General features: G+C 43.9%; 1 protein-coding gene across 1 annotated transcript; it reads right to left on the minus strand.

The window, feature by feature from the left end:
• Nucleotides 1-2449: 2449 nt before the first annotated feature.
• On the minus strand, nt 2450-25988 carry RAB9A (RAB9A, member RAS oncogene family). Its single transcript, XM_045800683.2, has 3 exons — nt 25810-25988; nt 7063-7093; nt 2450-3547 (listed from the first exon to the last, which is right to left on the minus strand). Exon 3 carries the CDS (start codon nt 3516-3518, stop codon nt 2913-2915), a length of 606 nt encoding a protein of 201 aa, XP_045656639.1. The 5' UTR covers nt 3519-3547; nt 7063-7093; nt 25810-25988; the 3' UTR covers nt 2450-2912.
• Between the last annotated feature and the right edge of the window lie 470 nt (nt 25989-26458).

Genomic DNA, 26458 nt, shown 5'->3' on the forward strand with positions numbered 1-26458 from the left:
TCAGAATCCACAGACAGTACACAGGTCCACTTTTCTACTTCACTGCCCCACAAGCCACTGGTGTCCACGGTGTCATGATACTAAAAGGAAAGCTTACACATTTTACAGAAATGTAAAACTCAAGGTTTTCCCTTAAGGGACATCTAGGATGTTTTCACTTCCACTAGGGAATTTTTCACAAGGTGATGAGGACATTACCCCACTGATGGAATTGTACTTAGCCATCTTCCACACTGCACATTGTACTTGCTACACAAGCTGCAAACGTACTTCTGTCTGTTCTCCAAGTTCCGTCATTTGCCCTTTTCTTAGCACTGAACTGTCTCAAAGGCTTTATGTGAGTAGACCACAGAAGCACACGTTGTCACAGAGCTGGCCCGACGCCGTGTGGCGAGCACGGGCACTGAACATTGGGGCCTCTCCTCCCCAGACCGGGGGGTGGGGGGGGCATGCAGACCGACCGTTCCTCCCTTCCGCTGGCTTCTGGGGGCTCTGCAGCTACTTCCACCGACCCTGGCTGCCTCTGGCGCCAACTGCTTTCTTCCCCAACTCTTGTTTTTTCAGTATTTGTCATCTTTGTTTAGGTAACACCAGCCAATCAAAAGACCTTTTACTTCCTAAAAACAAAGAGTCAGATCTGCAGCTACCTTTCGTTGCTTATTGAAGAGCTTTTCCCATCAGTTCGTTGAAGTCCGAAGCTACTGCCAGGTTTTGTTCCTCCTTAGTGGTCACGTTTCAGTACTGTGCTTGGTCAGCTAGCCCTGGTCACTGGATTCCTCTGAGTCACGGTGTTAAACTGGATTACTTTCCTTTTGCCCCAGCCTGTCTTGACACACATGAAGATGTGTTCCCTTGACCATTTTTTGCTTCCCAGCTCTAGACCTCTTGACTATTTAGCTGAAAAAAGGTTACTGAAAAGCCGCTTAGAAGTTTTTTAAAAAACAGCAAAGTATTAAATGTATACAAGAATCAAAATTACACATTATGTAAACACCTACACACATACATATGTATTATGGGCTGAACTGCGTCCCCCCAAAATTCATATGTTGCAGACATAGCCCCCAGTCCCTCAGAATGTGACTGTATTTGGAGACAGGGCCTTTAAAGAGGTGATTAAGTCAAACCAAGCCCACTAGGGTGGGCCCTAATCCAATCTGACTGGTGTCCTTATAAGAGGAGGAAATTTAGACAGAGACACATGGTGGCATGGGGGGGGGGGGTGCTGCACACAGAGGAAGGGTCATCTGCAAGCCACGGAGAGACCTTAGGAGAAACTAAACCTACCAACACCTTGATCTTGGACATACAGCCCCAGAACTGTGAGAAAAATTCCCATTGTTGAAGCCGCCCAGTCTACATTTCGTTATGGCAGCCCTAGCAAACTGATACAATATGCTTCCCTTATATACTAAATATCTAGCTTGATACTCAAGAAACTGACACATGCTGCCTCCACGGACAGGAACTGGGTGGCAAGGGTATAGATACCTGTCTCCTAAGTCTTATGATTTTGAAACGTGACTCATCTATTCAAAAAATGAACAAAAAATTTACTCCTAATACCCACTGCTGAACAAGGTGTGGGAAACTGGCACTTTTCAGATATTGCTGCTGGATGTCTGTCACTAGAGAACTGTTTGAATAAATTGGTAAACATCCGTACAGCTGATAAATGAGGTAGATATGCTATAATGGAAGTATGTCCACATATATTAAGAGGAAACAGCAAGTCACAAAACAATGGGGACACTTTTGATTGGAAAAAAAAAAAGGCAAATCCGCCAGAGAAAAAACAAAAGGAAGAATATATAATATACACCAATTTGTCAATGGATTCCTACTTTGTTTTTTTGATGGAGGATTACAGTTTTGGGAGGGGGGATTGATTATAAATAATAAAAAGAGCAACTGTCTCTAACCTGAGAATATGAAGAGATTTAATTTCCTCAAATTCAAAATGTTAAAATGTTATGCCTAGAGCCAAACTGTGTGTTCTGTTAGATCAGACTTTAAAAAGCTGAACTTACTGACACTGCTATTCTTGTTTGGTGGCTCCCAATGAGCAAGGCATGTCCTGAAAACCCACAGTGGGTTGGTCGGCCTCTGTAGGATGGGACAGGCACAAATGTAGAGCCTATGAACTTTACCTGAGAAAAACTACAATTCACTTCATCGAAATCTCCTTGACGGCAAATCACTAAACAGTGTTCAATGAGAAGGCATTACATATGTGACTGAACGAAGATGTCATTTACCCTCACACAAAGTACAATCCTTAGTATTTCGTCCAAGAGTAATAAAGTTGGCTTCTGTTTTGGGGGTGGGGGGACTGACATGTGGCACACGAATGAGTGATTACTAGTGAGAGCAATTCTGATATGGAGAATGAAAAATGTGAACACTTAAAGAGAATGAAAAAGAAATCAAATCGCAGCAAGCAAATGCATTAGGTTTTAATCTTTATTATTTAACATTATTGCTTTAGGGAATTTTTTTCCCTCAACCAGGAACTGAATGCTAATTACATAAAAATATACACATATAAAAAGTAGTTCTCCATTTTCCCAGGAAAAACAAACAATAACTTCCAGAATATTCAAGTGTTTCGTTTTAACTATAATTAAAGTACTGATCATCTCATTTATTAGCTCTGTAACGTACATATTTAAATTAAACGTTATTAGACAACCATTACAATTTATAAATGTAAGGTGCCACTACTGAGTAAATTGATTCTTCCACGAGTGGATGTGTCCCTTCTCCCACCCACTAACAAAGCAGCAATGTGGTTAGTTTAATTTTATGAGTAGATGATGCATTGCTGCAAATGCTAATTCTCTTCTCCACCCTGTGTCTTTTTTGTGTATGTGTGTAAGTTGGTTAGATCGCATAGGCAACCTCTCTAACGATCAACAGCAAGATGAGCTAGGCTTGGGCTTTCGGTGCAGACTGACTGTGTCTGTCTGAATCAGGTGATCTGACCTATCCTCAGTAGCAAGCACTCTTCGAACTGCTTCCTCAAAGGCCGCTGCGACATTTGTGGCATCTTTTGCACTTGTTTCAAAGTAAGGATAGTCGCCGTTGTCCCTGCACCAGGCTTGGGCTTCTTCTGTAGACACCTGACGTTCACTTATGTCAATCTTGTTGCCCAAAATCACGAAAGGAAAGCTTTCGGGCTCTTTCACATCTGCGTAATATATGAATTCTTTCTTCCAGTTACTCAAGTTCTGGAAGCTCTGAGAATCATCAACACTAAAAGTGAGCAGGCAACAGTCAGAACCTCTGTAAAACGGCGTCCTCAGGCTTCTGAATCGCTCTTGACCGGCTGTGTCCCAAATCTGCATGGTAACAAAATGTCCATCCACCTCCAAATCTTTATTTAAAAATTCCACACCTATTGTATGGAAGAGCTGGGTATCAAACTTATTGGTCACATATCTGTTCATTAGAGAGCTCTTCCCAACTCCACCATCTCCAAGGAGAATTACTTTAAAAAGCGAAGATTTTCCTGCCATTATTAATCTCAAGACTTTGACTTAGAACCCTGTAAAATAAAAAGGTACCATTACATTCCTTTAGACCTCTACACTTCTCTACATGATTCTACGAATATCAGTACGTAAGTAAGGGCAAAAAAAACAGAGTCCCCATTCCTTTCTGTACAGAAAATACCTAATAGCAAGAGCTGCCATACCCTGAGACTCAACCATGTACCAGACGCAAGCCTACTCTTGCTCCCTAATACAGCCAGTGAGGGCTCACTCTTTCGTCACAGCTGACTGAGGCAGGCACTCAAAGCCAAGTCTCACCGCAAAGACCTTGCTCTCAACCATTCCCCTCTACCCACAATAAGCCCTACCACCATTTGTTAGAGATGCAGTAGGAGACCAAAGTAGGGAGGTGTGTGTAACAACTTGAAACAGCCCTTTGGTGGCACAGTGACAGTTTTACTGATGGTTTTCGTCTTGTGCCAAGGGTTTTCTCAATGACCTCCCCTTTCTCTCTTCCAACGCTATCACCATAGGAGCTGGTAACCAGGAAACCAGAGACGAAGCTGACTGATCCGGCTGTGAACAAAAATAAGCCAATGACTGAATAAATGGACTCCATTCTCTTCATTAGGAACACTACTTGGACTTGGCTAAAATTAATGTCAGCAGCAATGGAATTTTTTAACAGAATACCATAATCTAGCACATTCTGCCCACAAGACTCATTCGGGCAGTTCCAACTCTTAATAAATATGAACCTGGGCTGTCACTTGTATGCTTCCAGAGGGAATGAGATAAACCTTAAAAATGTGGGCGCCTGGGTGGCTCAGTTGGTTAGGCATCTGCCTTCGGCTCAGGTCATTATCTCAGGGTTCTGGGATTGAGCCCCACATCAGGCTCCCCGCTCACCAGCGAACCTGCTTCTCCCTCTCCTTCTGCCCCTACCCCCTGCTTATGCTATCAAATAAATAAATAAAACCTTAAAAAAAAAATGCAGTACTCTAAGTACCCTTTTGGGGAAGCCCTGGGGCAAGAATAAACATTTCCCTACACCATAGGCACCGGCCTGTGTAGGGTAAAATTTCAGGTGCCCATTTACAGATGGCTACTTTTTTTTTTTTTTGAGATTTTATTTATTTACTTATTTACCAGAGAGAGTGAGAGAGAGCGCAAGAGGGGGAGAGAGAGCGCGAGAGTACAAGCGGGCAGCGGCAGGCTTAGGGAGAAGCAGGCTCCTTGCTGGGCAGGGAGCCCAATGCGGGACTCGATCCCAGGTCATGACCCGAGCCTAAGGGAGATGCTTAACCGACTGAGCCACCCAGGTGTCCCCAGATGGCTACTTTTAAGTGCCGACAGGAGCACTGTTCCTATTTAAGGCTTCTGTTTTTATTCTTTGTTATGGAAAATTTCAAACATACACAAAATTTCTGAATAAGAGAATATATATAATGAAACCCCCATGGATTCCAAACCTAGCTTCACCAATTATCAACTTATGGCAAATTCTGTTTCTTCTATTAACTCTCCATTCTCCACAGTTATTCTGAATCAAATTATATCATTTAATCTGTAAATATTTCACTACTACATGGCTTTTAAGTACATTAAAATTTGTAAAAGGAGACAACCTTTGGAGTAGCACTAACAAAATTTTCTGTAATGATGGAAATGTCCTCCATCTGCACTGTCCAATATGGCAGCCACTAGCCACATGTGACTACTGAGCATCTGACATGTAGCTCGAGGGAAAGAGGAACTGAATTTTAAATTTTATTTAATCATAACTAATTTGAATAGTCACACTTAAAGAGGCAATAGCTGTAGTGGCCAGCACAGTTCTAGAGCAAAAATGGTAATTAACTTTAACATGAAAGTGGATATATTGTGAATCCATCAATGGGAAGGTAATGAAGACATGAACAATAACTGTTACATTGACTAGGACGGATTTGGAAATTCAGTGCAGGGAACATTGTCTGGCTATCTCCTGGTTATATGCAAATGTGACCCAGTATAATGGAATTAAATACTTCCTGTAATGTGTAAGAATTCTGCATTTCCAACTACATGATACCCTATTCTGGTAAAACCTGTAGAACTTGTCCGCAACTCTTATTGACCCTTTTAAATTACTACTATAGTAATTACTACTATAACTGATACAATTTAAATTGGCCAACAAAACTATGAGGCAATCAAAGTACTTACCTCTTGCAGACTTCTTTCACTTTAGTGAATTGCTCTGCTCAATGCCCAAACTAAATTCATGTCAAAGAGGAAACTGAAACAATCCCAAACCTCTTCATTTCCTGACATAGGTAACAACCTGATAAATCTGTTCCTTTGTTTAACTTTGCAATCTTGCTTAAACAATTTCAATTTATAGCAAAAAGGAAAAACAAAACCAAAAATGCATACCAGCTATTATGACATGGGGAAGAAGCATTGGTCTAAGGCCCTATCCTTAACACTCCAGTGGTTCTCCAGAGATTCAGATCTAAGTCCAACTTCTAAGACAAGACACCTAGCCCTGCTCCCCATTTTCAGCTTCAGTCATTTGGAAATGCATAGTCCGATGGAACTGAAATTCAATTCCACTTGCTTAGCTCCCACGCTCTCCCTTGCCTTGGCCCTGGCACATGCTGCTTTCTCCTTTGGTGATCCTACCCTACTTCACCTAACTGCTGGGCCCTCAGAACCACTCAGCATGGTCATCACCGACACCAGGAACCTTCCCCAGAAGCCCCCTTTCCAAGGTTGTTCCCTTCACAAAATTTTCAAGATACATGAACCCCAAAGTTCCATTCCGTGTTATAAGGATGTAAAAGATGTGCATGATTCTAGTACACCATTTAGCCCAGTATTTAAGTCTCTAACTACCTTACCAGACACAAAGCTTTATTGCACAGCACTGAATTGTTAGGATCTTCACATCAAATTATAAGCCAGATTATTAATAACCTCTACCCAGGTGACTGGTTGCATATATCTACCAAATTAAGTCTTAGACATTCCTTGATTTGTCATTTATAATTTTATCAGGACACTTTGACACAGTTCTTTTCTCTTTCTATAATAATGTGGGATTCTTGGTGCCATTATTCTGATTAAACAAATCTGGGGTATGCTAGACCCATGCACCAGGACAAACGCTTCTCTGATTCTTACTGTAGAATTGTACATAAACATACATGGTGATAGAAATAATTATATAAACCATCTTATTTCCCACTAAATCCAACAAAAGCTAGCTTCAGGCAATTTATACATGAACATAACCGTAACTGGCTTAGAGACATTAAAAAAACTCCCTTTTTCTTTTCTTAAAACAGTAAAACCCTTTGAAACTTCAGTGTAAGACGAATGAATAAAGGCATCCTGTTATGCTATTTTCAGAACTTACCTTAAAATATAATGTGAAGTCTTTTATACTCCACAGTTCAGAATGATTGCCCACGGGCAATAATAATAATCCTCACCAAGGTTAAAACATGACTTGAACAATTCAGCTAAATTTGATAAAGAATCCTGAATAAGAAAAGCATATTACATAGGTCATAAATGTTACCTTAATTGTTCGGTTCAAGTAGCATCATTATCTGCAAAGAAAAAATTAGAAAGCTCACCTTAGCAATGTACTTTTGTTTTCATAGTTTTAAGGGTAAAAATAAAAATTAAAATGTGAATAAATACAACTTCTATTAGCACCTAGATTCTAATTTAAAAGGGAAACCAGAAAAAATAAAAATAAAAGGAAAACCACACCTGAAAGCAGTCCATGACCTTTCTCAGCCCCCCCCCCAAAATCCTAGAATCAAATACTACATTTTTTTGTAAAGATTTTTATTTATTTGTCAGAGAGAGCACGCATGCGCACGTGCAAGTGCACAAGCAAGGGGAGCGGCAGGCAGAGGGAGCAGCAGGCTCCCCACTGAGCAGGGAGCGTGATGCGGGACTCAATCCCAGGACCCCGGGATCATGACCTGAGCTGAAGGCAGATGCTTAACCGATGGAGCAACCCAGGTGCCCCCCAATACTACACTTTATTTTTTTTTTTTAAGATTTTATTTATTTATTTGACAGAGATAGAGACAGCCAGCGAGAGAGGGAACACAAGCAGGGGGAGTGGGAGAGGAAGAAGCAGGCTCATAGCGGAAGAGCCTGATGTGGGGCTCGATCCCATAACGCCGGGATCACGCCCTGAGCCGAAGGCAGACGCTTAACCGCTGTGCCACCCAGGTGCCCCCCAATACTACACTTTAATCATTGTTTTTTTCAAGAAGTTTTTTGCCTGCCCACCCTTCTTTTCTAAGTTTCATACTCAGACAACTGTAAAATTTTTTTAGGACAAAAATGAAAAATACGGGGGCACCTGGGTGGCGCAGTTGGTTAAGCGTCTGCCTTTGGATCAGGTCATGATCTCAGGTCCTGGGATTGAGCCCCGTGTTGGGGGGGGAGGTCCCTGCTCAGCGGGGAGCCTGCTCCCCCTGCTTGTGCTCTCTCACCCTCTCTCTTGCTCTCAAATAAAATTTTTTTTAAAATGGGGCACCTGGGTGACTCAGTCGTTAAGCGTCTGCCTTTGACTTGGGGCGTGATCCCGGGGTCCTGGGGTCGAGCCCATCAGGCTCCTCCACTGGGAGCCTGCTTCTTCCTCTCCCACTCTCCCTGCTTGTGTTCCCTCTCTCGCTGGCTGTCTAATAAATAAATAAAATCTTTAAAAAAATTTTTTTAATGTAAAATATGTCACTCATTCTTCTAAATTTGCCCAAATTTTGAGTGGTTTAGAATAATCCTATTCCAAAGAATTAAATAAAGCTAACACAAACAAGAAAAAAGAAGAGTCACAAGAGGGAGGAACACCAACGCAACAAAGGAAAAGCTGGGCAAAGGCTAAGGTAGCACTGTGTTGTAAAGCTTCTGGGCAGGCAAGGCAAAGGTGAAAACTTTGTGACTTAATAGCTGCCCACTATCAGAAAGGAGAAGGGTTCTTGGTGCCAAAGGCCAAGAGCACACACCCCTGGGCAAGCTACCTGACATCCTACCTCCTAGGGCCATTGGGAAGATTCACTCGGTCATGGACAATAGGTAAAAGCTCATTATAGGAGTGCAGGAAGTTTCTGTGCAATGAACGCATGAAGAAGTCTTAACTGGTAGTTTTAAGGAAAGGTTTCTTTCATGACCATTTCTTAAGTCAAATTTCAGTACGAGTCCTGGGCAGAACAGAGAAGAGGATTATGCAGGCAGACTTGAGGAAGCCTAGCCCTAGAGATCAAATTCAATGTGAAGGTTTCTGAGTGACAGATTATGCGGGAAGCTGGGCTAAAGCACTAGCCTCTCTTAGTCTAAACCAAAGGTTTTACCCCTGACACACACCTTTTTTAAGCAAAGGTATTTTTGTGAAACGTACATACAGCAGCTCTTAACTTATAAATTCAATCAACAAATAAATGAGACTCTTCAAAATTTTGACATTTGGGGTTAAAGATGAAATAGCAACAGTAACAACAGCTGAACAGTGAACACTAAGGCCTGTAAGCCCTTTACTCTGCTTCACTACATCCACTCCTCTCAAGTGTCTCCCTATCCCTACACTACAGATGAGGACCCTGACTCAGAGAGGTCTACTACCTTGCTTGAGGTCACACAGCTAGGAAGAGATGGAGAGAGGGAGATCTCAAGGCAGCCAACTATCCAAAGCCTGCCACTTAACATATTAGGCTCCACTGCCTTTGCACTGATTTCTGAGGGTTTTCCTGTTACCTGCTGCAGGCAGGTGAAAATAAGCAGCTGCAATGCTAAGCGTCAACTGCTGGCTTTATTTCAAGAACTGCACAAGAGCAAGGTAACCTGACAGAACCAGTAGTGGTCAATCCACTGACATGTACTATAAATAAAGCACATCTAACTGTGCCTACGACTTTTTTTTTTTAAGATTCTATTTATTTATTTTACACAGAGAGAGAGAGAGAGACAGAGACAGAGAGACAGAGACAGAGAGAGACAGAGGGAGCAGGCATGCAGCCGAAGGGGAGGGACAAGCAGACTCCATGCTGAGCATGGAGCCTGATGTGGGGCTCCATCTCACAACCCTGAGATCATGACGTGAACCAAAATCAAGAGTTGGATGCTTAACTGACTGAGCCACCCAGGCACCTCTAAACACGTTTTAAATGAAATGTGAATCAAATGTTGGCAGAACTCTGAAGCATCTCCCCAGAAGCCTAGTGTTCCATGGAGTGGGTGGCAAAGCAGTTACAAGCACTTAGCGAAGCCTCCTGTGTGCCAGACACTGTGGATGCGGCCACACCCACCCAGCTCCTGCCATGTGCAGCTTGTAGCTGGGCAAAGGGACAATCTGCACACAAACCCGTGTGTGCTACAACTATGGCAAGACCTACAAATGAAAGGCACTTGATAGAGTGTGCAACTGTTCATACTGAACCAGAAATCAAACAACTTAAATAGTGCAGGGGATTCTGCCCAGCATCTCCCTCGGTGAGTGAGAGATGCAGTGTGCAAACCTGCGGCTCTCCCAGTCAGACCCAGGCCCCACATGTGAGTATTTCATGGAGCCACATGTGATTCCAGACATCAGGGGGACTTAATTTTCATACACTACGGCCCTGTAACTCAGCCAGCTACTTCACCCGCTGCTCAGTTAAAAAGGTGGTAACTTCCAAGGCCAGAGGGAAACTGAGCTGTGTTAATGAGAGACTACCCAGCAGGCTCCAGGGTGGGCTCTTCCAAAGCAATGTCTCAAAGATTATTTTAGCTGCATGCTGTCCATAGAGAGCAGCCTCACCAAGGTCTGATTCCACTGTAGGGGGATTTGACCCAGGTAAGTGGGTCTGATCACAGGCTAAGCTCAGTAGCAGGAAGCTCAGCAATAGGAGGAGGAGAAAACCCCGAGAAAAGCAGAGGGAGCCGGAGCCAGGAAGTGGCAAAGGCAGCCTGGCAGAGGATGAGCCCAAGGTAGGCCTGAGCACCCGGAACCCAGAGAGGGAGGAGAGTGCCATACACAGGGGACTGGAGGGAGTGGCCCTGAAAACAGGCAGGGCCAGAGACACGTGGGAAGGATTTCCGCCTACACCCTTGACAGGATGAGGGCACTGAAATAGCTTCAGCAGCGGGCACCCTGATCAGATGTGGAGTCCAGAAAGGTAAGTGGCTGAGGTGAGGGAAAGAGCAAGGCTTCGGGTAGAGCTTCAGTGGATGCCCTTGTGATCCCTTTCAACTACCAATGACATCAGCTGGCTTTGGGACTGCAAATGCTGGCTTTTCTGCCTTGTAGGTGATCCTGCAGTAAGATGCTTACTCTGTGGCTTTTTTTATACTTCACCTCCCTTTGATCCTTTCCTCTTGCTACCCTGGCGAACTCCTGCTCACCCCCATAGACAGATGCAGCTAGACCTCATCTCCCACTAAAGTCCCTTCCCCCACATTCCTATCGCACCCTGAACATGCCTCTAAGTGCAGAGGTAATAATAATGAAATTGGCATGCCTACTATGTCTAATAAAAATGAAACATGCTCGGGGCAACTGGCCGGCTCAGTCAGTGGAGGATGCAACTCCTGATCTCAGGGTTGTTGAGTTCGAGCCCCATGTTGGGTGTGGAGATTACTTAGAAAAACAAAATAAAATGTTTAAAAAAAAAAAAAAAAGCATGCTCTCTAAAAAGATTCAGTTTCATGGAAACACATTATACCATTATAAAAATGCCCATACTTTCCCCCGAGTTATCAATTTTCTAAACTATAGCAAAAAATACATCCCCATACTATTCTACAATCACCTCAAAAAGAAAAAAAAAGAAAAGAAACTTTGCAAAAATGTAAACAGTAGGGCAAATGCAAATGCCCTAAATGCCTAATTGGGGATGTTTTGCACTTCCTGAGGAAACATGGAGAGGTGGGACTGTGGAAATATACTGTTGCTGAGTGATAAAACAGCATGCATACCACGATCACACCATATAAAACCTTACGGGTTTATATTAAAGTCTGTAAGAGGGGCACCTGGGTGGCTCAGTCACTTGAGAGTCAGACTCTTGGTTTCGGCTCAGGTCATGATCTCGGGATCGTGAGACTGAGACCCAGGTCAGGCTCCAAGCTCAGTGTGGAGTCTGCTTGAGATTCTCTCCCTCTCCCTCTGCCCTTCCCACTCTCAAATAAATAAAGTCTTCTTAAATGGTCTTTTTTAAAGAGTTTTTTTTTAATCTTTCTTAAAAAGACTTTATTTATTTGAGAGAGAGAGCAAGCGAGCGCACAAGCGCACGCGAGAGAAAGAGAGCACAAGCGAGGGGAGGGGCAGGGCAGAGGGACAGGGAGCAGCAGACTCCTTGCTGAGCTCAATCAGCAAGGGCTCAATCCCAGGACCCTGAGATCATGACCTGAGCCAAAGGCAGGCGCTTAACTACGTTGACTACTGAGCCAAAGGCAGGCGCTTAACTAAGTTGACTAAGCCACCCAAGTGTCCCTAAATAAATCTTTTTTTTTTTAAGATTTTATTTATTTGAGAGAGACAGAGAGAGCCTGAGCAGGGGGAGGGGCAGAGGGAGAAGCAGGCTCCCCTCGGAGCAGAGAGCCCAAGGCAGGGCCCAATCCCAGGACCCAAAGACCATGACCTGAGCCGAAAGCAGTCAGCCAACCGACTGAGCCACCCAGGCACCCTAAATCAATAAATCTTAAAAACAAACAAACAAACAATTATCCTGATTTAAAAATGGGCATAAATGGTCAACATCATTAGCCAGTAGGGAAACGTAAATCAAAACTACAGTGAGATACCACTAGGATGGCTAGAATCAAAAAAGACAGACAATAAACAAGTGTTGAAGATATGGAGAAACTGTAACCCTCACGCACTGCTAATGGGAATGTACAACGGTGCAATGATAGTGGAAAACAGCCTGGCGGTTCCTTAAAACATTAAACATAAACTTTCCATATGACCCAGCAATTCCTCTCGTAGGTATATACCTAAGAGAAATGAAAACATACTCCACACAAAAACTTGTACGTGAATGTTCATAGCAGCATTATTTATAATAGCCAAAAAGTGGAAACCACTCAAATGTCCATCAACTGAATCGTTAATAATATTGTATGTGGCCTCCCATTTATATGTGATGTTCAGAATAGGCAAACCCATAATAGAAAGTAGATTCTTGGTACTAGGAAATGGGTGGGGAAAGGTAAATGGGGAGGGACTGATAATGGATACAGGGATTCTTTTCTTTTGGGGGGGGGGCGGTTGTGATGAAAATATTCTGGAATTAGATAGTGGGCGATGGTCGCACAACTTTGTAAATATACTAAAAACCACTGAATTGTATACATCAACAGGGTGAATCTTATGGTATGTGAGTTATATCTAAAGAATACAGGTGTATATTTATAGAGGCACACACTCACGCAAATATGTATATGGCCTAAGGATTGTCAAGAAGACCCTGAAGTTAGATTTATACAAAGCTACGAATGACATCAATGTCCTTTTGAATAAATAAACCTGTTACACACACAATGGATACCTTAGGATTACAATACGTTTGCTGGCACCAACACATGTTGTATACAGTACATACTAATCTGAATGGGAAAATGGGTAAGTAGGTCACCGGCAGGAAAGAAAATGAAATATGTTTTCAGCAGATACCTCAAAACTGAAGACAAAAAGCACTGTTTGTCAACCCTTTCCTTTTTACAACACTATTTTTCCAACTTTTCTATCGTGTACTTTTATCTTAACTATCAGTTGTTTATGGATAGTGTATTAGCATTACCCTTTTCTCTGGCTTTTCCTAACCCCTTGCTGGTTTCCCAAAGCCATTATACTACAGTAAACCGTGAGGGAGTCAGATCCAAGCAGAGAAAATATAAAACTCTAATAGGAATGTTTGTAGGGATTAAAGGCAGACATTTTTTATTGTTTATAGATCCAACTGCTTCCATTCTTAACAGATGACTAACCCCACTTATTTCTTCATTATTTTCATTATATAAAGTTTTTGAGCAGGGCATTCAAAGGGCCACCCGACCTCACTTACAAACCTGTCACAATTATATCACTACAACGCGCCGTCCCCACACCTATCACAGGAATTTACAGCCCAGTTCGTTCAGGCCCTTATCTTGGACTGGGAGTTCCCTCCCAGCACCTAGACAGCTAGGAAAATCCTAGTCATTCAAAGGCCTAGTTCAGATCACCTCATCCAAGAAGCTTGCCATGGCCTCCCCCAGAAACCTAATCTTCCTCTTTTCTTTGCTCTCATCATCATTTCCACCTGATAATAGCTCTCACTCACTTGTGCTCTAACCACTGTAAACTGGGTATGCATCTCTTTCCTAATTACAATGTCAACTCCCTGGGAGGGACTCACCACACCTAATTCTATCCATTCATTTGTCCTTTTTTGGTTCTGCAACATCTTGCACAAAACTTTACATATGGTGAGGTATCAAATAAATGCAAAATTGAGAACAAAGAGTAAATAACTTCCTCCTTTATTGTCGTTATTCTATTCTTATTTTTCTATTTGTACTTTCCGGGCTTACAATTCTTTCTCTATTCAATCAGTTCTTCCCCCATTCTATTTTTGAAGTCTATTAAAATGTGTGGGAAGGGACAAAAAATTGGTTCTTTCTTGCAAGTCTAATGAAAATACCACTTTAAAATAAGTACTACTGGCTCCAACAGGGAGCTGCTGAACATTAAAAATGACAACATTCCTCTAATAAGCTGCCAAAGGGAGAGCAGGCTGGGTCTGTAAACTGCTCTCCTCAAAATTTCAGATTTGATGGGGCACCTGGGTGGCTCAATCTGTTAAGTGTCTGCCTTTGGCTCAGGTCATGATCCCAGGGTCCTGGGATGGGGCCCTGTGTCAGGCTCCTTGCTCAGCGGGGAGTCTGCTTCTCCCTCTCCCTCTACAGCTCCCCCTTCTCATGTTCCCTCTGAAATAAGTAAATAAAATCTTAAAAAAAAAAATTCAGATTTGAAACCCATACTCGGTAACCCCTTGACTAGTTCTTACTTCTAAACACTTAAATTGAATTTATCACTCTTGGTTTAAATTTAGGAACAGATTCTTTTCTTTTTTTTTTTTCTCAAAATCACGCATTCCTTTTGCATTTACCCCGAATGTCCTAGTTTAGAGGCATACCACTTATTCTGAGGCTCAAAGAAACTAACCAAGGAAACAAAAGCACGGATAATCTCTGAATTATTTCTATTTTCGCTTAGAGCTGGATCCATTCCTTGAATCTTAGTATCAGTGTATCTCACTTAACAGCCTAATTAGTTCCAGTCTTCTTGGTTGTCGTGCTAAAATGCATGAGCAAGAAGTCAAGGAAGTCACTAAGTCTAATGGGTACTTTATTTCTACAGCAAGAGGTACACGCACGCACACACGCACACACACACACAAACAGTGAAGACTTAAGCAAAATACCATAGGAAGAGACCAACCTGGAAGCACACCTTTTTTTTGGAGGTACAACTTGCCAGATGAAATAAATCATCTAGTCGACCACTGAACATTACCCCACAGAGATAGCAAGAGAAGGGAAAAACTATGAACCAGACTACACTATCACAATGCCAGAGCAGAACACCCTATTTAAAGAACTCATTTCAATACATACTTTTTTAAAGATTTTGTTTATTTTAGAAAGAGAGAGCGAGAGAGAGAGAGCACAAGTCGGGTGGGGGGGAGCAGAAGGGGAGGGGGAAAAATCTCAAGCAGACTCTGTGCTGAGCATGGAGCCTGATGCAGGGCTTGATCTCACGACCCTGAGACCATGACCTGAGCCAAAACCAAGCTTAACTGACTGAGCCACCCAGGGGACCCAATAAGTACTCTTTTTTGAAGATAAGTCACCTAATTAAACTTTTAAGAAATATATACTCACAATTTTGCTTAAAACAAGGCACCTCTGTAGTTAGGTATACGAACTAATCATTAACAGTGGTGGAGAGAGTGGAGGGAAAAGAGAGGTTAGGGAACTAAGTCTTCTTAAACCGTCCTGAAAATACAGAGCACCATGATCAGCCAGAGCCTTCTGCGACGATAGAAATACTCTATTCCCGTACTATCTAGTATGGTAGTCGTTAAGCACACATGGCTTTGACCACTTGAAATGTGACTGATCTGAGGAACTGAACTTTTAATTTTATTTAATTTTAATTAGTTTAAATTTAAATTGCTACATGAGTATTGGACGGTATGGGTATAGAGTGTGCTTAATTGGGGAGTCCATGAAGGAGCTGCAGGGGGAAAATGCACCTCTTAGAATGGCACGTGAAATAAGGATGAATGTATAGATGGAAGCGTATGCTTCAGCTTTTCTCCGGAAAAAGTACAAAGCGTTTCATCTGATTCGTAAAAGGATCTATAATGATCAATACGTGTCCACATCGTGTGTGTGTGTGTATAAATTTTTTTTAAGGTAAACTCTGCCCCCAAAATGGGGCTCAAACTCACAACCCCAAGATCAAGAGTTGCCTGCTCTACCCAACCAGGTGCCCCTACATCATTTGTATATGATGCGTGATCCATTTGTGTAACTCGTAACACCCTCCAGACTTTCATCTTTACTTGGCATCACCATTTCCCCATTCTCTCCCTCACCTGTGAGACTTTATTAGTATTACATTTTGACCATGAACTGTGACAGTTCAGGGAACAGACTTACTCCTAGGAAACTGCTAATCCTAGAAGTGAGGATAATGTTTTGTTCTCTGTTCTGCTGAATGAGGTCCTTAAAAGAACACCCATAAAATCTACCTACAGTAAGACATTTACCTGTGACAGACACTTAAATTGCTTAACAATAAAGAAAAGAGTTCTTTTTAGTTTAAGATTGTTTAAGATACTTCATATAGTTTTTTAAGGTTGCACTGTGAGGGACACAATTCAAAGACAAAGAAATGGATAAAGGTCACAAGATAGGAATATTGGAAATTCCAGCTAGGTTTCAGGAAGACGACCACATTGTGAAAGAAATGAATTTAAATACACATGTTAGAAAAATGCATTAAAGCAGCAAAACACAAATTAAATATGATCTACAATGATCTGCTGTAACTTTTTTTTTTAAAGATTTTATTTATTTATTTGACAGAGACAGCAAGAGAAGGAACACAAGCAGGGGGAATTGGAGAGGGAGAAGCAGGCTCCATCCCAGGACGCCGGGATCACCAACTGAGTCGAAGGCAGACGCTTAACCACTGAGCCACCCAGGCGCCCCGATCTGCTGTAACTTAAGGGAACACTGATTCTGACTCCTCAAGTCAGATAAGAAACCAGGTGTCTTTAATTTGGAGCAGAAAAGTATAAGGGCTGGAGAACGTCCATAAAAACCCAGGGAATAGTACAAAAACACGACCCATAAGACAGGAAGCCACAGCAAAGTAGAACTTCTTGGCTGTTAAGAAATTAAGTAAGAGGAGTGGGGATTTCCCAAGATGTATTTCAAGAGGACAGCTATATGTCTAGCATATAGGACTTAACTGGATTAGAGGAGCCCATTCTGCGGGGAAGTTGTTACCAAGTCAAAATGAGAAGACACAGACGAGCACTGCAGCTGGCTTACAGGAAAGTTCACTTCATCCCACTTCTCCATCAACGATGCCCCAGTTTGCCCCAACCAAGGTACTGGAGCTAACTTTGCTTACAAAAAGCTTCCCAAGCCCAAACTTACTCTGCCATCACGACCTATTTCACCTCTATCCCTGATCAACCCTCTACTCTGCTCACTGCACACGGGCTCCCAACTTCTCAACCCCCCTGAGTGTCAGCAATAGTCACCAGAGAGCTCCTGAAAGTCAATCCAGGGGCTTCTCCTCAGTCCTCACCTAAATGCCCTAAGGGACACACAGCCCTAAAGCAAATACAGAGAAAAGTGCTTCTCTTACGCTGTGTTTGCTTCCAGAAAACACCTCCAAGGTTGACCACCTCGTACAGTGAATTCTCTCAGATGTAGCCATTTGTCTGGATGTACATGAGATAAAAACTCAAAGGGTACTCCACACATTTTTCTTAAACAAATAAGGGAATGGAGGCCCAACTGGGAAAGGTTCTTATTAAGTATCACACCTCTAGCTGGAGGCATAGGTGGGACTTTCAAGTGTGACCTGGGACTCAGCCACCATTACCGTCTCTATTAGGTCTAAACAGCCGGGCAGTGACCTTGAAAATGCTTTCTATTTAATGGTCCATAAAACTCCCCTTAGCTGGGGCACCTGAGTGGCTCAGTTAGTTTCGCGGCTGCCTTCCACTCAGGTCATGATCCCAGGGTCCTGGGGTCCGGCCCTGCACTGGGCTCCCTGTTCAGCGGGGAGTCTACTTCTCCCTCTCCCTCTGCCTGCTGCTCCCCCTACTTGTGCACTAGCTCGCTCACTCTCAAATAAATAAATAAAATCTTAAAAAAAAAAACTCCTCTTAGCTTTCTGCAATTTACATAAGTCCCTCTTCTAATAAGCTCTTAAAGTAGGTCTATTACAAGGCTGAAGCCCTTACCTCTTCCTAAGCTACATCCTCCTGGGATATAAAAGCCAGTGATTCATAAAGTCGACCTCGACCCTCCCCGTCTTTGGGACAAGAATTCCAAGCCCTTTTCCAATGTTCATGAGATACCCTGATGGCAATTCAAATTCAACATATATAAAACCAAGCTAATTATTTTCCCCATTTCCAAAATCTCTTCTGTCTATTCATTTCATTCACCCACACAAGAATATGTCTACTTCCTTCCCTACCTATTGCCATTGTCTTGTCTGCTCCAATAACAAATGCTATGACTGTAATAATAAGATTAGCCACCACTGTTTACTGAATATCTACTAGGTACCTTCAAAACACCTGCCAAGTTGGCACATTATCACCCTGCGTCTTACATATCAATAAACGCAAGTTCACATAGATTAACTTCCCTGATCTAATTAAACAGGGCAGATCCGCAGTGTTACCTTCACTCCCACCAAGACAAAAAAAGTCCAAAAAATATACAAACCCCAAAAGGACAAGAAGAGGGAACAACTGTAGATGAGAGACAGCAATGTAATTGAGATGGAAAGCAAATGTTCTAGTAATGACAAAAGGAAGAGACAAGGAAGGCTAACTCGGGGAGAAGCAGCTAACAATGAGAAAGCTGATTCCCAGGGCAGATCTGAAGAGGAACACCGACACTTCTAGACACTTCTTGAGACAGGCTGGCCAGGCTGAAAGTACAAGGGTTTCTCCTGAAAGGCCACAGACCCCATGACCACCCCCTCTGCACTTAGAAGCCCCTTTCTCCACCGGCAAATCTACTCCCTGAAGAAGTGTGTACAGCAGAAAATGGGGATGAAACCCTATGGACAACAAGGGAGAGAGGATCAAGGGTCAGTGTGCCTAGGCAACAGAGGCGGGGCAGGCTTTTAAATTTCTGAGGGAGCCACAGAGGTAGCAGATGTCTGTAAGACACCATGCAAGCTGGCGCTCAAGGGAGTTCATGGCTTCAACATGAGACTGTACCACATTCCTTTCCATGACATTGTGATCTTTGCAAAGCTGGGTTTTCCAGGGCTGGTGTGATAAAAAATCAAGTACTACACAAATATTAATGTGGAACAGGATATGAGGGTAGCAGCTGTTTGCTCCAACACAACTATTTATGAAATTTTACTTAAGATTACTGGAACTCAGGGTGCCTGGGCAGCTCAGTCGGTCATGCGTCTGCCTTCAGCTCTGGTCATGATCTCAGGATCCTGGGACAGAGCCACACATCCGGCTCTCTGCTCAGTGGGGAGTCTGCTTCTCCCTCTCCCTCTGTGCACCCTCGCTCGCTCTCTCTCTCTCTCAAATAAATAAATAAATAAATAAATAAAGTCTTACGAAAAAAAATACTGGAACTCATTCCAGACAATGTTATGCATTGACCAATGTGTGGTCCTCAAGCAGTTCTTCTGTTGTTCTGTTCTGCCTTCCAACTAAGCCGTGTATGTATTTTCAGGTATGTTTATCTAATCACTGCTGATTAAGTACACAAGCAAGAAACTGCACAGACTACAGCAAGTGCCTAGCTACATACCATAGCCCAGTGAGTTCTAACTCTTTTGAACTTGTTAAATCATTTATAAACACTCCTCTAAGGGCACCTGGGTGGCTCCATCGGTTAAGCATCTGCCTTCGGCTCAGGTCAAGATCCCAGGATCCTGGGATTGAGTCCCACATTGGGCTCCCTGCTCAGCGAGGAGTCTGCTCCTTCTTCCTCTGCCCCTCTGCCCTGCTCATGCTCGCTCGCTCTCAAAAAAACCCAAAAAAAATCCAAATAAATAAATAAACAAACAAACACTCCTCTAAGTGTTCTACATAGCAAGTTCTAGAGAGAAATCTGTAAGCCTTTTTTCAGGCTTCTCTAACACTGACAACGCAACCACTAGTATGAAAACTACCTTGGCCTCTGTACCCAAAAACCTAATCCAATTCACAAAAACTTGGAATTAAAATAGTTCAGTTTACATTGAACTAACAGTTCAGTTTGCATGTTTACACTGCTCTGCTAGCCTTCACAATTGGATAATGAATGTGGCCATGGAATGAATATATCAAGCTGTTCCCTACTGCTTCTCAGTCCCCTATCAAACAATAGCATAGATTTGTAAGGCATCAGGCCTTGGACAGAAGTGGAGTCTGTGTCCAGACTCCCCACCATGAAGTGAACTGGGTTCAGTGAGGGCAGAATGTAAAGTCTCGATGGCCTGCTTCATTTCTGTATTTCTCTCAAAGTACACAACCGTCTTTCCCCACCCCGTGCCGATGCAGCTAGCTGTCCGCTTACCTGCACTCATTTACTTCTGTTCTCCGCGTACGTGATAAGCAACGGCATTCTAAACCCTGTATCCACCCTGGTCAAAAATTAACAAAAAGTAATGGAAGAATACAGAATGTGGAAATACCTAGAGCTCAACTTTCACAATACGTATAATATCAAGATTCACTCTGCAAAACAGAGATTTCTCCTCCAAGGTATCTAACAAGCATAGGCACCCCAGGCTCCCTGAGAAGCACAAGCCTGGGACTACCTCCAGTCTCCCTCCCCCAACACAAGGAGAGGCCAGGCATCCTCCACCTGCTTACACACCCGGGTCCCCCAGTCCTCCTCTCTCAGGTATCCAGAATGTGCCTCTGCACACAGCTTTCCCAACTCCCTGAGGCATTCTATGAGTTAATTTCCCCCCGCCAAATCCTTAATAAATGTTCTCTGTTGATGACCTACTTAGTCACAAGCCCTATTTTCTAGTCCTTGGTTTTGACTAACAAATTTATTACCTAGCTAGCTTTCAAGTGAGACTCGTTTCTCAAACACACAAGCACACTTCTATTTGGCTTATTTCCTCCTGCTGCTTAACCAGCATGTTGCCTGGAGCGGAACTACTTGAAAGCCAATAATATGATGTCTCGACTTGGTGTCATATAATCTCATAGAGATTGTAAAGTACAACCATCTCATTTTACAAAGAAAGAAATGTGGTGACCTAACTTGGCCAGAGCAGTAGGCCAACTATAGATTGAGCAAGACTCCTCTGAGGCCAATGCATGTTCTTCCTGCACCAATTCCTCTTGACCCTTCCCAGAATGAAACCCCTCCAATCAGGAAAGAACACATATATCCCTTGGCTAGATCCCATATGATAGCAATCATTTTTAGGGGTACAATTTAGCATCCCCTTTACCCCACAGGAGATAACTCCTGATAAGAAACAGAGAAATCTATAATTAACCAAGAACATGCTGTCCATCAGCACGAGTCAAAAGCAAAGCTACCACAAAAGATGCCGTCTCGGCTGCATGAATAACACTTTCGCAATGATTCCTAAAAAGATAACCAAACCTTTCTGACTCCTCCTATCAATCCCTTACCCCCAAAGTTTGCCTAATAGTTACATCCACCACCGCAATGAAGCAGTACATATACTGAAGGGCCTAGTCTTAGACAGGTATGGTGAAAATGGCTGGAAAACAACAGAAAGAAAAGAAAATGATGCAAAAGTCATTCTTAAAAATTTCGTCATTTATTTGATTTCCATGATAAAATGCATGCATAACTACTGTACTGAGGCTAAACGTAAGGAAGAATCTTATGCTCAACAAGAATGACTTCTTGATTTGATTTTTATAAATCTTCAGATGTGGTCAACCTAAAAAGCTATCAGAAACACATCAGAGGCACCTGGGTGGCTCTGCTGGTTAAGGGTCTGCCTTCAGTTCAGGTCAGGACCCTGGGATGGAGTCCCGCATCGGGCTCCCTGCTCAGGGGGAGTCTGCTTCTCCCTCTCCCTCTGCCTGCCGCTCTGCCTACTTGCAATCTCTATCAAATAAATAAAATCTTAAAAGAAAAAAAAGAAACACATCAACTGTTCCCCATTTCACTTAAGTCCACCCACAGTAAATGTCCTACAGGTCCCTGTGTGCAGGTGTACAGCTATTCTGTTTCTTAATGCCACCTAGCCCCTGACCCTGAGTAGCCCAAGCAATAAATTTTGTTCTAGGACAGAGTCAGAATCTGCTTATGATTATGATTAGACTGTAAGCTTCGCAGAGCTGGCTACTCCCTATTGCCCTTCATATCACCAGCACCTTCGTATCAGTGCCCAAAAGACTGCCCAGTGTCTACTGACAACTGGAATAATACAGAATAATACAGAAACCAAACCCCTAAGTCTATTTCAACAGCTCTGAATGGCTCTCAAATTCTTTTTGACACTTTTGCCTTTAAAAAACAAGATTCTGGGGGCACCTGAGTGGCTCAGTCAATTGAGCACGCGACTCTTGGTTTCAGCTCAGGTCATCATCTCACAGTTGTGGGATCAAGCCTGGTGGCCGGTTCTGTGCTCAGCGCAGAGTCCGCTTGGGATTCTCTCCCCCCTCTGCCCTTCCCCTGCTTGCATGCTCTCTCTAAAATGAAAGAATATTGGGGCGCCTGGGTGGCACAGCGGTTAAGCGTCTGCCTTCGGCTCAGGGCGTGATCCCATCGTTGTGGGATCGAGCCCCACGTCAGGCTCCAGCCCCACGTCAGGCTCCTCCGCTGTGAGCCTGCTTCTTCCTCTCCCACTCCCCCTGCTTGTGTTCCCTCTCTCGCTGGCTGTCTCTATCTCTGTCGAATAAATAAATAAAATCTTTAAAAAAAAAAAAAATCTTAAAAAAAAAAAAGATTCTGGGGGCACTTGGGTGGCTCAGTCAGTTATCTGCATGTCTGACTCTTGATTTCGGCTCTGGTCATCATCTCAGGGTTCTGGGATTGAGCCCTGCATGGGGCTCCCACTCAGTGGGGAGTTTGCCTGAGGATTTTCTCTCTCTCTCCTTCTGTCCCTTCCCCTGCTGGTGTACATGCACTGTCTACAATAAATAAATAAATCTTAAAAAAAAAAAGATTCTGTTATCAGAAATTGTTTGCTTACTCCTTAGTCTTTCAAATTAATGAATATGCCTCTTAGGGGCGCCTGGGTGGCTCAGTAGTTAAGCGTCTGCCTTCGGCTCAGGGCCTGATCCCAGGGTCTTGGGATCCAGCCCCGCATCCCGTTTCCTGCTCCGCTGGGAGCCTGCTTCTTCCTCTCCCACTCCCCTGCTTGTGTTCCCTCTCTCGCTGGCTGTCTCTCTCTCAGTCAAATAAATAAAATCTTAAAAAAAAAAAATCTAAAAAAAAAAAAAGATGCCTCTTGGTCAAGGGAAATCTCTTCAAGTTCTCAAATTTCCCCCACTGCTCTTTCTTAAAACGATCAGGAGGTATCCTAAATAGGAAAATGACATTGCATTTGAACACCTACGATGAGCCCCGGAGCTCCACAGAGTGCTGTAAAGCAGAGTTTCTCAACCCTGGCACTAGTGACGTTCTGGGCCACACAACTGTTTGTTGTGGAGACTGTGCCGTGCGCTGCAGGATGCTGGGCAGCATCCACGGTCTCTACCCACTAGATGCCAGCCAGCAGCACTCCCTCTCAGGTGAGACCCAAAATCGCCTGCAGGCATCGTCAAATGTCCCCAGGGTGAGAACTACCGCTCTAAACTCACAAAAGGGGGCAAGTGGGTGGCTCAGTTGGTTAAGCGTCTGCCTTTTGCTCAGGTCGTGATCTCGGGGTCCTGGGATCGAGCCCCACATCAGGCTCCCTGCTCAGCGGTGAGTCTGTTTCTCCCTCTCCCTCTACGATCTATCTCTCTCGCTCTCACTCTCTCTCAAATAAATACATTTAAAAATTTAAAAACAGGGGCGCCTGGGTGGCTCAGTTGTCAAGCGTCTGCCTTCGGCTCAGGGCGTGATCCCGGTGCTCTGGGATCGAGCCCATCAGGCTCCTCTGCTATGAGCCTGCTTCTTCCTCTCCCACTCCCCCTGCCTGTGTTCCCTCTCTCGCTGGCTGTCTCTGTCAAATAAATAAATAAAATCTTAAAAAAAAAAATTTTAAAACAAAACAAAACCTCACAAAGGCTTGCCTTGAATCCTGGCTCTACCCTCTTTCCTACTTGTGTGACCTGGGAAACAGACCTAACCTTCCTATGCCCCCAGCAAATTCCTTACGAGTAACATGGAGCTAACACAGAGAACTGCTGTGAGAATTAAATGAAATGATGTATGAACAGGATTTATATGCACATAACATCCAGTGCCACAGTGACTGCCCAAGAAATGGTAAGAAATGAGGGGAGGCTAAAAAATTAACTTCTAGAACCAAAGGAACTTAGCTTCAGGCCTCCAGAGTACTGTAATCTCCATGGAAGGTGTGGTAGGGGTAGAAAGAGACAAAAAGACTCAAGAGGATGGAAAAGAGGAAGAGCATTAACGTATTTCCCCAACCTCCAAGAGGGTCAAAGCCAATGAAGTTGTTCTCTTTAGTTTTCGTTGCTCTACTCTAACCTCACAAATGATAAACCAAAAATATTCCCAAATCAGAAAACTCTTCAAAATAAGTCACCAAACCAGAAACTTTTTAGCATAAGCAAGGGGAATTTACTACAATGCCTACACAAAAATACTAAAAGCATCCGGATCACACCTTTGTCTTAGATTTGGGGATCTAAATAAGATACTGAGAGTTATGGACGAGGAGTGATGATAATTTCGACATTAGCTCCTGAAAGAGAAACTAAGCACAGCCTTCCTAAAAGGCTGAAAAAAACTGACTGAACAGTTCTGGGTTTCCTTCATCTCTACAGTTTTGCTCCACGCAACACTTTTTGAGATTACAGGCAACTTAGGGGTTTTCCATTACAACAGTATCAGAAAAAGAAAGACAAACATGTAAAAAATTTTCCGTAATTTTAAAAAAGCAATCAAATTCTATTGATTTTATCAGGTTGCTGAAATCTTATAAAAAGACTGATCACATGACATTTTGGAAACTAGCAGAAAAGTCATTCCTCAAAAGAACCGTGGTCACGAGATGTATCATCACTTAAAAGGAAAAACAACAACAAAAAGACAACTAATAACTCCACAACTATTTGGTCAGCACTTTAAATTCTCATCTTACCTCCTGACATACTAAGTTGGAAGAAAGCAACACGATTCTGAAACCTTAGCCAGTCTCAATCAGATAACGCCCCAAACCGCCGCCAGCTCCTAGAACTGGCTTTACATTCCAAACTCCTTAACTGAGTGGTCATTAACACACGAGCAAAAGTTCACCCAGGCAGCATGTCAGAGGTCGCCAAAATCAAAGCGTGTAAGCGCCTTTGCTTCCTCTACGTTAATCATTCAGGGGTACGGTTTGGTTTCGGTGGGGTGGGGTGTCTGGATGTGTGTGTGTCCCCGAATGTTTGGGGGAAAGGCTGCTGTATCTGTGTGTCCCCGGGGGACTGGGTGTATTTCTGTGTGTGTGTTTCCCGGGGGGTTGTGTGTGTACCTCTCCCACCCCCCCCTCCCCAAGAACGTGCGTACGTGTCGCTCTCCCCAGGCGTTTGGGTGTGTGTGCGTCCCAGGTGTTTATGGATCTCTCTTTCCCCGGGTGTTTGCACGTGTCCCGTGTGTCTTCCAGATGTTTGGGCGTCTCTCCATGTGTCCCCGCATGTTTGGCTGTGCGTCCCTCTCCTCGGGTTGTGTGGGTGTGGGAACTCGTCTTTTCTCCTGCGTCAGTCAGTAGGAGAGAGGAGGCAACAAGCCGTCCCCCGTCCGGAGCGGGACGACTGCCCCGCGGCCCCGCGCAGCCCCCGCCCCAGCTGCCCGAGCGCCAGGCCGCACTCGGGGCCCACGCGCCCCCCTGAGACCCTGACGCTGGCGCGCCCCACGCTGGCACTCCCGGCGGCCCCCGCCCGGCCCCGAGGGGCGTCCGCGCTCCACTCACCTCGTGGCCACACAGAGGACGCCCGGGGAGGTCCCGGCTGGCCCGTTCGGGTGCAACGAGGAGAGAAGGTCGGGGACCCGCGGACAGGAGACCGTAGTAGCTCTGCCCGGGTCCAACTCCAGCTACTCACGTCCAGCACCAAGGGAACAACATGGCGGCGGGCCGGGGCGGGGCCCGGGGAGGCGGAGCCTGGGCCTGGGGCCCGGGGAGGCGGGGCCTCGAGGCCGCGGTACGGCCAGCCCTCACCTTCTCTCCCTGTCTGCCTGTCCTCTCGCTAAATCATAGTTTTTCTTGGGGTTGGCTACTCCTTGTGTCCTCAGCTGCGTTCCCGCGAGAGAGAGCACGAAATAATAGTTATCTTTAAAAGTTTACCTAAAGTGGAAATAAACAGATCGCATCAGCACAATCACAGGTTTTTGTGATTACCATAAGAAAACGAATATGCAAACGGTAAATGAAAAATGGAAACGGCTGTGATATTGTGGAATAACAGGAATTTTTCTAAAGTAAATGTAAAACTTTCCCGTAATCTTGTTAAAATACCGCCTCTGTTATCTCTAAATATAAAGCAGTAGTGGAGAAAGACTATTGGAAAAGCTCTTCTTAGATTCCTCACTTTATATATGGAGTTGAGCACAAGATTCTTACG

The sequence above is a fragment of the Ursus americanus genome, chromosome X (genome assembly GCF_024610735.1).
Source record: "Ursus americanus isolate L20-20 chromosome X, mUrsAme1.1.p, whole genome shotgun sequence".
NCBI lineage: Eukaryota > Metazoa > Chordata > Mammalia > Carnivora > Ursidae > Ursus > Ursus americanus.